At 34.0% G+C, this 12659-nt stretch overlaps 1 protein-coding gene and 1 long non-coding RNA gene across 2 annotated transcripts; both read left to right on the top strand.

Annotated features, from left to right (window-relative positions):
• The first annotated feature begins 464 nt into the window (after window positions 1–464).
• On the top strand, window positions 465–1568 carry LOC130050684 (uncharacterized). Its single transcript, XM_056150900.1, has one exon. The coding sequence runs from the start codon at window positions 465–467 to the stop codon at window positions 1566–1568; it is 1104 nt and encodes a 367-aa protein (XP_056006875.1).
• A 2307-nt stretch (window positions 1569–3875) lies between these two features.
• Window positions 3876–9982, top strand: LOC130051067 (uncharacterized). Its single transcript, XR_008799479.1, has 2 exons — window positions 3876–9351; window positions 9765–9982. It is a non-coding gene; the product is annotated as an uncharacterized LOC130051067 (long non-coding RNA).
• Window positions 9983–12659: the final 2677 nt, after the last annotated feature.

The following is a 12659-nucleotide window of genomic DNA, read 5'->3' on the forward strand; positions in this document are numbered from 1 at the left end:
AACACACTCCTCTATCTGTGTTTTATATGTAAAACTTATACGGTACCAATTTTGATGCACCAGATGCGCATTTCGACAAATAATGTCTCTTCAGTGATGCTCAACCGAAATGTTTGAAATCCGAAATAACTATGAAGTTTTAGATCTAAATATAGCCAAAAACAGCGTGCCAAACAAATGGAGCCAAATTCGTCCAAGGATAAGAGCTATGCATGAGGGAGATAATCCTTAATTTTGAAATGAATTTCTAAATTTTATAACATGAGGCAGTTTTATTTGCACGTGATCAGAGCCAGGTAGTCATGTTTTTCTGAGCTCCAACATTTTGACCAAATAATGTGAGTTTTCTGTGTGTGGGATTACATATATTTGAGCCAGACCGTTCAGAAGTTAATTTGGATACCTGGAAAGTGATTTTACTTGTGAAATTGAAAATATAGTGATTTTGTTCGAAATTTCTTAAAATGAGCCTGAGTAGAAGTCGTGAGAAGTCGTCAGTAACAAACAGTGCTAGCAGTCACGGCCCAGTGAATGTCACAGACCCGGGTATATCCACCGCACCTACGCTAACGCAGGAGATAATAAGCACGATGCAAGCAATACCTAATATACAAACAACATTGGGGGAATTGTCGGAATCTCTCAGAGTGATCAAAGAACTAACTCAAGATATAAAGAACATTAAGAATGACCTGTGGGAGGAAGATGGGTTCGACTTCCGTATCTCTCATATTGCTGAACAACAAGAAGTGGACTCAGGAAACATTCAGGTGCTGAAGCAAGAGAACAAAATGTTGAAAGAAGATATAGATATGTTAAAATCTGTAGTTATTAACTTAGACAGAACCGTCAGAAAACAGCAAAGCGAGATCACAGATTTAAAGTCAAGATCAATGAAGCAGAACTTACTCATTCACAATTTACCCGAAGAAGAGAATGAAAATCTTTTCAAGAAAATCCCACCATTGATTAAAGAATACCTGGGAGTCGAAACAACTTTTGCAAACATACATCGAAACGGGCCTAAAAATCCGGGTAGACCAAGAACTATTACGGGTCGACTAGAGAAATTTACTGATAAGGAGAAAGTCCTCCAAGCACAGAAAGACAGAAGAAATAGCGAAGGGTCTGGCTCTACAGAACAATCAAATACACCTTTCTACATTACCCCACAAAGACCAGTAGAGGTAGCTGAAAATCGGAAAAAACTCCAAGAAATAAGTAACCGGTATTGGAAAGAGAATGTGAAAACACGTTTCGTAGGAGACAAGTTAGTTTTTCCTAACGGAAACACATACAAAGAAAAAGTGTTAAAACCAAAGCCTGAAAACATTTTGCTAGTGGATCAAGCAGAAAAAGAGGCACTTCAACAGATCCAGATGTCGACACTAGAAACCTCCACAGAAGGGAACGATTTTAAAATCGCGGCATCTACCACAGCGACCTTTAACCAGGTCAGAAACTTCTATAAAAAAAGTTGTTATGGACTCAAATTACTCAAACGCGGATCACAATATATTGGTATATCGATTCACAGACAAAAACGGTTTGATCCACGAGGGGTATAACGACGATGGTGAGCACGGGGCTGGGAGAAGACTTCTTAAAGATCTCCAATCTCTCCATGTTACAGACATGACATGTATCATCTCTAGATTCTTCGGAAAATATCTTGGCTATCGTAGATTCCAAATTATGGAAAACCTCGCGGCAGACATTGTTCTCGCGCACCGAGGTGAAACGTTGGGGTAAACATCGACAGTGTATTGATAAAATTCGCATAGACATTGTTTAGATATATGTGACAAAGTTATTGACAACTTAGAAATACTCACTTATCGATTCCATACACCTCCCAGCGGTGAAAGAAATTACATTGTTTATTTATATTGTTTATTTTTGCACATATACCAGTTTTAATTATTTTGATTAATGCCAACTGATATTACCCCCCCCCCCTTTCAGCTTTTTGTTACCATCCCTGGCCTTCAGATTAGTTGATGAAATATTGATGAAATGTCAAATTTATGTTTATACATGTGTAACTCTATTTAGTAGTTCCACGCAAATACGTCATGCATAGAATGTACATAACATGTAATATTTTGTATTAATCCGGATATTTATTTTCCACGAAGTGTATTATTCCGGATATTTAATTTCCATGAATTATAACATACTGGTTCTTATATTTAGCTTTCATTTAAAGCTTCCAGTATATAAACATGCAGATGTGAAAACTTCACAAGGTTGGTCAAGTATGTTCTGTTTAGTCAGTTATACATTTGATTACGTACAGTATATTCATCTGTACATATGTGTTTTTTCTTTTTGATTTCTTTTGTTCGGGGTCCCCCCACTGTTATTTACTTGGCTCCAAGCAAGTTCAATCTATCGAATACATGTGCATGCAACCCATTTTATCACGAATTTACTCTGAATTACTGTGTGTGCTTTAAACATTTCAACGCAAATCGTAATGTCTTTTAACTTATCCTGCATATCGTTAAATGTAATAGGCCTAAACTCACCAAGCAAAAGAAAAACATTGTTTACATTTTTTAAAGAGAATTTTCAAGGCCACTTTGTTTATTTACAAGAAACACACTCAACTGCACAAGATGAATCAAAATGGATAAACGAATGGAACTCGGATATCATATTTAATCATGGAGAATCAAATAGTAAAGGTGTAGCAATTTTATTTTCACATAATGTTGAGTATATTATGTGGAAATTTAGATACAATAGAGCACAGGTTTTACTTTTGTGAATATGTTGGTACTTATTGGAAGCATTTCCAAACTTGGTGGAATAGATTAAACATTACTTACATAAATGATATCTCTTATCAAGACATAATATTTGGATTTTATGAAGAAAAGTGTGAAAGTCTGAATTATTGTATACTGCTTTCTAAATATTATATACAGTTTGTGTTTAATTCAGATACAGGGCACAGTGGTCCTTCTTTATATATTTTTTTGCAATTTTTGAGAAGAAAACTGTTTGTTAAAAAATCAATTTATTGTGGCAGAAGAAATCTTGATTATTATAACCAAGTATGGAAAAAGATAGAAGACAAAATAATTTCAATGTAAGATGTATCTTCCTTAAATGAATTAGTTATGCATATTTCATATACTAGTCTCTCTTTATCTTCAAAGTAATTGTACAATATTGCTATTAATTTTCACACAGTGTTTAGCATGTTTGTTGAAATATTGAAGTTGCATGTAACATCCTGTTTATATGATAATATATGTCCAAAAAAGAGCCAATAAAAAAAAATGAGGGAGATAATCCTTAATTTTGAAATGAATTTCTAAATTTTATAACAGCAATTAAATATACATCCGAATCTGAATCTCTCTTTATTGATTTGGGATGTTAATGGTAAACAAACACATAATTTTTATGGCAGCTAAGAAAAATTAAGGCCCGTCACCATAAACTTCCTATATGTATATAGAAATATCCCACTCTCACTTGGGTATGGTATCTACGTGCCTAAAATGTTTCGAAAAACAAGCGCATTAGTGTTTGGTTTGTAATTCCGCATTGACTCAAAACAATTTACCAACTTAAAGTTTATATATATGCACGGGTGGCAACACCTTATAAGCAAATGTGCCATATAACGTGAACCAATGTTGAAAAGTGACTGTCGCATTAAATTCTCCTTATTCTCATTTTGTATGTAATGTAAATACATATACTCTTATTTTGTGTATATATCGAACACACTCCAAATCCTGTTTAGTGCCTCTTTTTACGCTGCTCTAATAGGAACATAACTTCACTGGAATTTAAACCACCGGCCCATGCGGAATTAAGTTTGGACACGGCAGTCTAGCAGGCTTGACGTTTTTATACTTCTCTGCATATCAGTTCATATTGATCAACAAACTTTTTTCCGATTCTATGCATGGCGTATACATGATACAGCATATAATCCAGCTTTTCTGAGGTAAGGTGTTTTATTTACTACTCAGCAGTTTGTCTATTGTTTTATGTTATTTTAACAGTCCTAAAACATCCAGTTACGGAGTTCCTTAGTGTTAACCTAATTTCATGCATGTGATTTTCATTTGTTTCAAAATGGTACTAATTGAAACAAGTGTTCAGTGTATGGTGCAGTATTATAGTCATAAAGTACACTTTATCCAATATCTGTAAATGCATAGGAATGCAATGTAAAACTTCAATGTATTTGTGGAGTCTTTCCAATAGACAAAAGTATAAATGTATTGTCTTAAACAGAAGATATGTCCAGAATGTGTTATCTACAAATAAGATAATGTTGTGTGTGTATTTATGTGTAATGTAACGCCACTCAGTGCGTATAAGTAATTTATTACAGTTTATGGATGTGTATCAAAACGGGTCCTCTCCCTGTGGTCTACTACAGTTATCCTGATGTAACCAGTGTATGCATGATGTGTAGAGTAATCGTATAGTACAAGAACAACCAAACTCCAGGAGTGGGTACACCGGTCAAACCCCACAGAGGTCTAAGCTAATGAGTCAAGATCATGGACATTTGTGGAATATGGACCATGTTGATTAGGATAGATCATACATAATAACATTTTTATATCTACATTGTGACTTTGTAATGTGTTAGCTTAAAATGGTTACAGCCATCTCGTCCATCTGTAATAGTGACTAGTAAATTATTAGAACTATAGTTGTTAGGCCTTCAACTCTACATTTAGATATATCGACGACGTTTTACCTATTAACAACATCATTTTCATTCAGATATGGATTCGAAATATCCAAACAAATTTGAAATAAAAGACACTACATATACCTCTACACCTGCTTCGTACTAAAATATTTTATTGAAAATAGATCTTAACGACAAACTAATGACACACGAAATGTGTTCAGCTTCTTCTTCAACTTCCCTTATCTACATGACATGTAGGAACTAGTCCATTATCACCTGTATATGATTTTTATATATCTTAACTAATTCGATACCGAAAACCTTGCTCTCCGTATGCTCTTTTTTAGTCAAGGCAGGCTTCTTACAAACAAGTTGATATTACAGGAGTTTCAACAGTCTTGTTTAAAGTTAATATTTCGCAAATTATATGCTCGTTATAACGATCTAATTTGCCAATACAACCTGCTGTTTAATCAAATTATATCTAATGCGTTTCGTACTAATTGTTAGGCCATTTTTTACACACTGGTGTTGAATGCGGATCGCTCCATTTATAGGGCCTATGGTATATGTGACCGGTCGACACGGGATGCTTAGTCGGTCAATAGGGAATGCTTACTTTTCTTTAACACCTGTTCCCATAGTTGGTTTACCCAGGGATCCGTGTTTGACCCATCTCTTAATTTTGTATTGCTTATAATAGATATAAGATTCATCACTGTTTGACATTGTTCATTATCTTCACCTCCTCTGCATACAAATACTTGTTATGTATATAGATATACTTACAGTGTCTCTAGCTTCGTCAATGCATCAAAAATTCCATTTGGTAATGTTGTTATGGCATTGCTACTCAAGTCTCTGAATCAAAAATATTTCCTGATTAACCTTAATTGACCAACGCTCCAATGATGAAATATATAATATTCTAAAATGATTAAATAGGCGAAAGCATGATATTTGCCTTAAATTTGGTTTTAAAGAAGTGATACAATTCCACCGTGGACGATTTTTCTATTTTCTAATAATAGATATATCCATTAAAACTTGTAGATCAAAAATTATTCAGTCATCTTGAAATAAAAACATCACATCATTCTCTATCTGTGTATTATATTTAAATATCTTTCTTTATTGATTTGGGACGATAATGGTAAACAAACACATAAGGTTTATGGCAGCTAGGATAAATTATGGTCCGCCACCATCAACTTCCTATAACCATCTATTTTGTATTGCTTGTAGGAGTTATGAGATTGATCACTGTTCGTTGTCTTCACCTTGCATGTATGTAGAAATATTCCACTATCACCTGGAATGATATCTACGCCGTCCAACTGATTCAATAAACAAGCGCATGTTCTGCGTATGATCGATTTGGTTTGTAATTTCCCATTAGCCCAAATCAAATTCCCAAGTTATAATTTATATAGGTGTACGGGTGGCAACACCTTAGAGGCAAATTTACATTATAATGAGAACTAATGTTAAAAAGTAACTAGTAATAAGTCAGAAGTATAGTTGCTAGGCCGTCAACTCTAGCTATCGAGATACCAACACCCTTTTACCTATTAACAAAATCATTTTCAATCTTATGTGGATTGGAGATTTCCACATGAACTTCAAATAAAAAACCCACTACATATACATCTACATCTGCTTTGTACTTAGTTATTCTATTGAAAATACATCTTTACGACAAACTAACGACACACGAAATTATTTCAGCTTCTCCATCAGCTTCCAATATCTACATAACATGTAGGAGTATCCCATTCTAACCTGTATATGATGTTTAATATCTCAACTGATTCGATACCCAAAACCTTGTTCTCCTTATGATCTGTTTTATTGTGGCAGGTTTCTGACAAATAATAGGAAGTTGAAATACAGAAGTTTCAACAGTTTCATTTATGGTCACCATTTCGGAAATTATATGCTCGTTATAACGATCTAATTTACCAATGTAATATGCAGTTGAGTCAAATTATGTATAATGTGTTTCATACTATATGTTAGGCCATTCTTTACACACTGATTTTGACTGCGGATCACTCCGCTTATAGAGCTCATGGTAGATGTGACCAGTGGACAGGGGATGCTTTGTCGGTCGATAGGGAATGCTTACTTTTCTTAAACACCTGTCCCCATGTCTTGTTTACCCAGGGGTTCATGTTTCTCCAATTCTTAATTTTGCATTGCGTATACTAGATATAAGATTTATCACTGCTCAACACTGTTCATTATCTTAATCTTCTCTGCATACAAATAATTGTTTTGTATATACATATACTTACAGTATCACTAACTTCGTCAATGCATCAAAGATTCCATTTGGTAACGTTGCTATTTTATTTTCCCAGAAATATTTAAATTAAAAAAAAATTCTGATTAACCTTAATTGATCAACACTCAAATGATGAAATAAATCATTTTCTAAACTGATCCAATCTGCGACAGCATATTTTGCACTAAATTTGGTTTGAAACAAGTAATATGAATATATCACGAACGGTTAGTCAATTATCTAATAATTATATTTTGTTTTAAACGTGTTGATCAGAAATTATCCAGTCAACTCGAAATGAAAACATCACAGAATTCTCTATCTGTGTTTTATATTTGAATCTCATTTTTATTGATTTGGGACGTAAATCGTAAACGAACACATAAGTTTTATGGCAGCTAAGAAAAAAATAAGCTCCGTTACCATCAACTTCCTATATGTATGTTACAGTATTTCACTATCATATGTGTATGATATCTGCGTCGCCCAAGTGATTCCATAAACAAGTGCATCTGTGTATAATTGATTTTGGTTTTTAATTTCTCATTGACCCAAAAGAAATTCCCAAGTTATAGTTTATATAGATGTACGGGGAACAACACCTTTAGTGCAAATCTGCATTATAATTACAACCAATGTTGAAAAGTGACTAGTTTCTCAGAACTACAGTTGTTAGGCTTTCATCTTTACATTTAGATATATCGACGACGTTTTACCTATCAACAAAATCATTTCATTCATATGTAGAGTTGATATTTCCACATGAACTTGAAATACAAACACCACATATACCTCTACATATATTTCGTACTTAGATATTTTATTGAATATAAAACTTAACGGCAAACTAATGACACACGGAATGATTTCAGCTTCCCCTCAACTTCCCATAGCTACATGACATGTAGCAGTATTCCATTATCAACTGTATATGATGTTTATATATCTCAACTTATTCGATATGCAGAACCTTGCTCTCCTTATATTTTTTTTAATCAAGGCAGGATTCTTACAAAGAAGTCGATATTACAGGAGTTTCAACAGTCTCGTTTATGGTCAACACTTCGCAAATTCTATGCTCGTTATAACGATCTAATTTACCAATACAATCTGCCGTTGTGTCAAATTATATCTAATGTTTTTCATACTAATTATTCGGCCATTCTTTACCCACTGGCGTTGACTGCGGATAACTCCATTTTTAAGGCTCATGGTAGATGTGCCCGGTCGACAGGGGATGCTTAGTCGACAGATAGGGAATGCTTACTCTTCTTAAACACCTGTTCCCATGTATGGTTTACCCAGGGGTCCATGTTCATCCAACTCTTAATTTTGTATTGCTTATAATAGATATACGTTTCATCACTGTTCAACATTGTTCATTATCTGCAAATCCTCTGCATACAAATACTTCTTATGTATATAAATATACATTAAAGTGTCTGTAGCTGCGTCAATGCATCAAAAACTCCTTTTGCTAACGTTGCTATTTTATTTATCTCCAAGTATCTTAATCAAAAAATATTTCCTGATTAACCTTAATTGATCAACACTCCCATGATGAACTATCTAATTTTGTAAACTTATCCCATTTGCGACAGCATGGTATTTGCACTATATTTGCCTTTGAACAAGTAATTTAAATCCATCATGAACGGTTTGTCTATTTTCTAATAATTATGTTTTCCATTAAATTTGTTGATAAGACATTATCCAGTCAACTCGAAATAAAAACATCACAAAATTTTTAACTGTGTTTTATATATATATCTGAATATCTCTCTTTATTGATTTGGGACGTTAATGGTAAACGAACACATAAGGTTTATGGCAGCTAAGACAAATTAAGGCCCGTCACCATCAACTTCCTATATGTATATAGACATATCCCACTATCACTTGGGTATGGTATCTACGTTCCTCAACTGATTCGATAAACAAGTGCATTAGTGTTTGATTAATTTTGGTTTGTAATTTCGCATTGACTCAAAACAATTTACCAACTTAAAGTCTATATAGATGCACGGGTGGCAACACCTTATAAGCAAATGTGTCCTATAACGTGAACTAATGTTGAAAAGTGGCTGTCGCATTAAATTCTCCTTATTCTCATTTTGCATGTAATGTAAATAAATATGCTCTTATTTTGCGTATATATTGAACACATCCCAAATTCTGTTTGGAACCTCTTTTTACTGTGCCCTAATTGGAACCTAACTTGATTGGACTTTAAACCACCAGCCCGTGCGGAATTCAGTTTGGACACGGCAGTCTAGCAGGATTGACGTTTTCATACTTCTCTGCATATCAGTTTATATTGATCAACAAACCTTTTCCGATACTATACAAGGCGTATACATGATGCAGCATATGATCCAGCTTTTCTGAGGTAAGGTGTTTTATTTACTACTCAGCAGTTTGTCTCTTGTTTTATGTTATTTTAACAGTCCTAAAACATCCAGTTACGGAGTTCCTTAGTGTTAACTTAACTCCATGCATGTGATTTTCATTTGTTTCAAAATGGTACTAATTGAAACAAGTGTCCATTGTATGGTGCAGTATTATAGTCATAAATTAGATTTGTCCAATATCTGTAAATGCATAGCAATGCAATGTAAAACTTCAATCTCTTTGTGAAGTCTTTCCAATAGACAAAAGTATAAATGTATTGTCTTAAACAGAAGACATGTCCAGGATGTTATCTGCAAATAAGATAATTTTATGTGTGCATTTATGTGTAATGTAACGCCACTCAGTGCGTATAAGTAATATATTACATTTTATGGATGTGTATCAAAACAGGTCTTCTCCATGTGGTCTACTACAGTTATCCTCATATAATCAGTGTATGCAGGATGTGGAGAGTAATCGTATAGTACAAGGGCAAACAAACTCCAGGAGTGAGTTCATCCGTCAAACCCACAGAGGTCTACGCTAATGAGCCAAGATCATAGACACTTGTGGAATTAGGATCATGTTCTTTATGAGATATTGTACATAATAAACTCTTTATATCTACATTGTGACTTTTTAATGTGTTAGCTTGTTATGGTTACAGTCAATTCGTCCATCGGTGATAGTGACCAGTAAATTCTTAGAACTATAGTTGTTAGATTATCAACTTTACATTTAGATACATCAACCACGTTTTACCTATCAACAAAATCATTTTCATTCATATATCGATTCGATATATCCACAAAAAAAGAAAGAAATAAAAAACACCACATACAACTCTACACCTGCTTCGTACTTAGATATTTTATTTAAAATAGATCTTATCGGCAAACTAATGACACAAGGAATGATTTGAACTTCTCCATTAACTTCCCATATCTACTTAACAGGTAGCAACTAGTCCATCATCAACTGTAAATAGCGTATATATCTACTCAACTGATTCGGAACGCAAAACCCTGTTCTCTTTATGATTCTTGTTTAAAGCAAGACGGGCTCCTTACAAAATTTCAACAGTCTTGTTTAATGTTAGCATTTTGCAAATTATATGGTCGTTATAATGATCTAGTTTGCAAATACAACCTGTCATTCCCTCAAACAATGTTTGACGTGTTTCGTATCAATTGTTTTTTGTACACACTGATTCTAACTACCCATTATTCTGTTTTCCTTATCAAGATATAGGACTCAGTAAGGATGTGACCGGTCACAGGTATGATTACTCTTTCTAACCATCTTATCCCAACTCTGGTATATCCCGGGGTCCTTATTTGTCGAACTCCTTTTTTAGTATTCCTTATTGGAAAGGTGAAGATAACGAACAATGGTCGATCTCATAACTCATATAAGCGGGTCACACTCGCCGTGAGCCCTATATCCTAATCAGGTAAACAAATTTATCCGTAGTCAAAATAAGTGTGCCAAGAACGGCCTAACAATCGGCATGAAACACGTCCGACAACATATGACTGAATGATAGGTTGTATTGACGAACTAGATCGTTATAACGACCATAGAAATTGGGAAATTCTCACTTCAATCGAGACTGTTGAAACCCCTGTACCATCACCTTGTCTGTCAATACCTTGCCTTGCTTTAATAACTGACCACACGCAAAACAAGCTTTTGCTTCAGTTGAGAGATATGAACATCATATGCAGGTGATACTGGAATATTGTTACATAAATATGGGAAGTTGACGATGGAGAATATGATTTCATCCTGTTTGTCATACAGTTGAATTTTCAGTTTGCCGTTAAAGCTGACATGAATTATTAAATCTAGTATAATTTTATAGATCCGCCATATTTATCTGATAATCCGCCATATTAGTTTGATATTATGTCGTTATATGTATCAGTTACGGATGGTATACAATGTATAAGGGGACGGGTTTCGTTACGCTTCACTTCACATCAGTGTCTTCGATTTACCTGTGCGAGTAGCTTCGACAGGTAACAATTACATCTCCGATACTAAATTATAGGACATTAAGAAGAAATGAAATCACGTTTTGGAACACCACACAGTGCTCAAAATTATAGTAAACATATCGTACAATAGTAAATCATTCTAACAGCTTTGAATAAATATGCATGTGTATATAGAATGCCCTTTCTTTACGTGAGTGTGCGTACATTTGCAGTCAATATGTCAAAGCTATAGAAAAACGCAGAGGAATATTTCATCTATTATATATTGATAAAATAGAATAAGCAAAGTGTATATATCTATACAATTCACAATTACTTTAAGGAAAAGGTAAATACATAAATACTACTGTACTTATAAACATGACATGTATGCTTGTCAAGCAAACGCAGAGAATGCAGACGACTTTTTACCTGGGTCTACTCGTAATGTCTGTAAAGGACAGCAGATGTACGTGTACACCTGTCGAAATACTCTAAGTAGTTGTAAAACTCCCTTTATTTGCATAATCCATGAAACAAAACGATAAACTTCATTTGCATTCCAACAGTAAATAACATTCTCTTTTGTACAGAATACAATACACTTAGCTCGTGTCGATCAGTTATCTTCAATCAGGGGAAGTATCAGAGTATAATATTTACCCTGTATTGTGCTCGAATCCTTATACCATATGATTTACTGGTCAGAATATTGTAGATTTTTAAAAATCAGGAAATCATTTAGATACATCAATTACTTATGCATATAAGAGAGAGAGAGAGAGAGAGAGAGAGAGAGAGAGAGAGAGAGAGAGAGAGAGAGAGAGAGAGAGTATAAAGATAATCTAATATTTTCGGTAGGTGCACATCTCCGATACCTGTTGAATAGACGCCCGTGTTTGACGTTTTTTTTTTTTTTTTTTTTGGGCGAATATACCTTGTGGATTATATATCATGCATATGGCCTGCACCTTTATTTTGCAAGGAATGATATAAATAATATATGTTATGCTCTTTGCTTATTCCATTCTATCAGTGTGTTATTGGCAAATGATTTATCCGCATTTATTTTATAAAAAACTGCAAATACTTGCATGCACTGGTAAGTATGCAAGAACAGCTTTTTTTTTTTTTTGCTTTTTTGTCTAACTTATCTAAACTACCAGAATGTTGCATTGGTATGCAATAAGTATTTTGTAATTTTGAGCAAAGTAGAATGTTTTCAAATGTGATGTTATGTGTCTGTCATTCCCTATATATTACTATCGGAGATGTGCACTGGTCAAATCCACCTAGAAAAATTACTCAGGTGTGACAATCACATTTG

The sequence above is a fragment of the Ostrea edulis genome, chromosome 10 (assembly GCF_947568905.1).
Source record: "Ostrea edulis chromosome 10, xbOstEdul1.1, whole genome shotgun sequence".
NCBI lineage: Eukaryota > Metazoa > Mollusca > Bivalvia > Ostreida > Ostreidae > Ostrea > Ostrea edulis.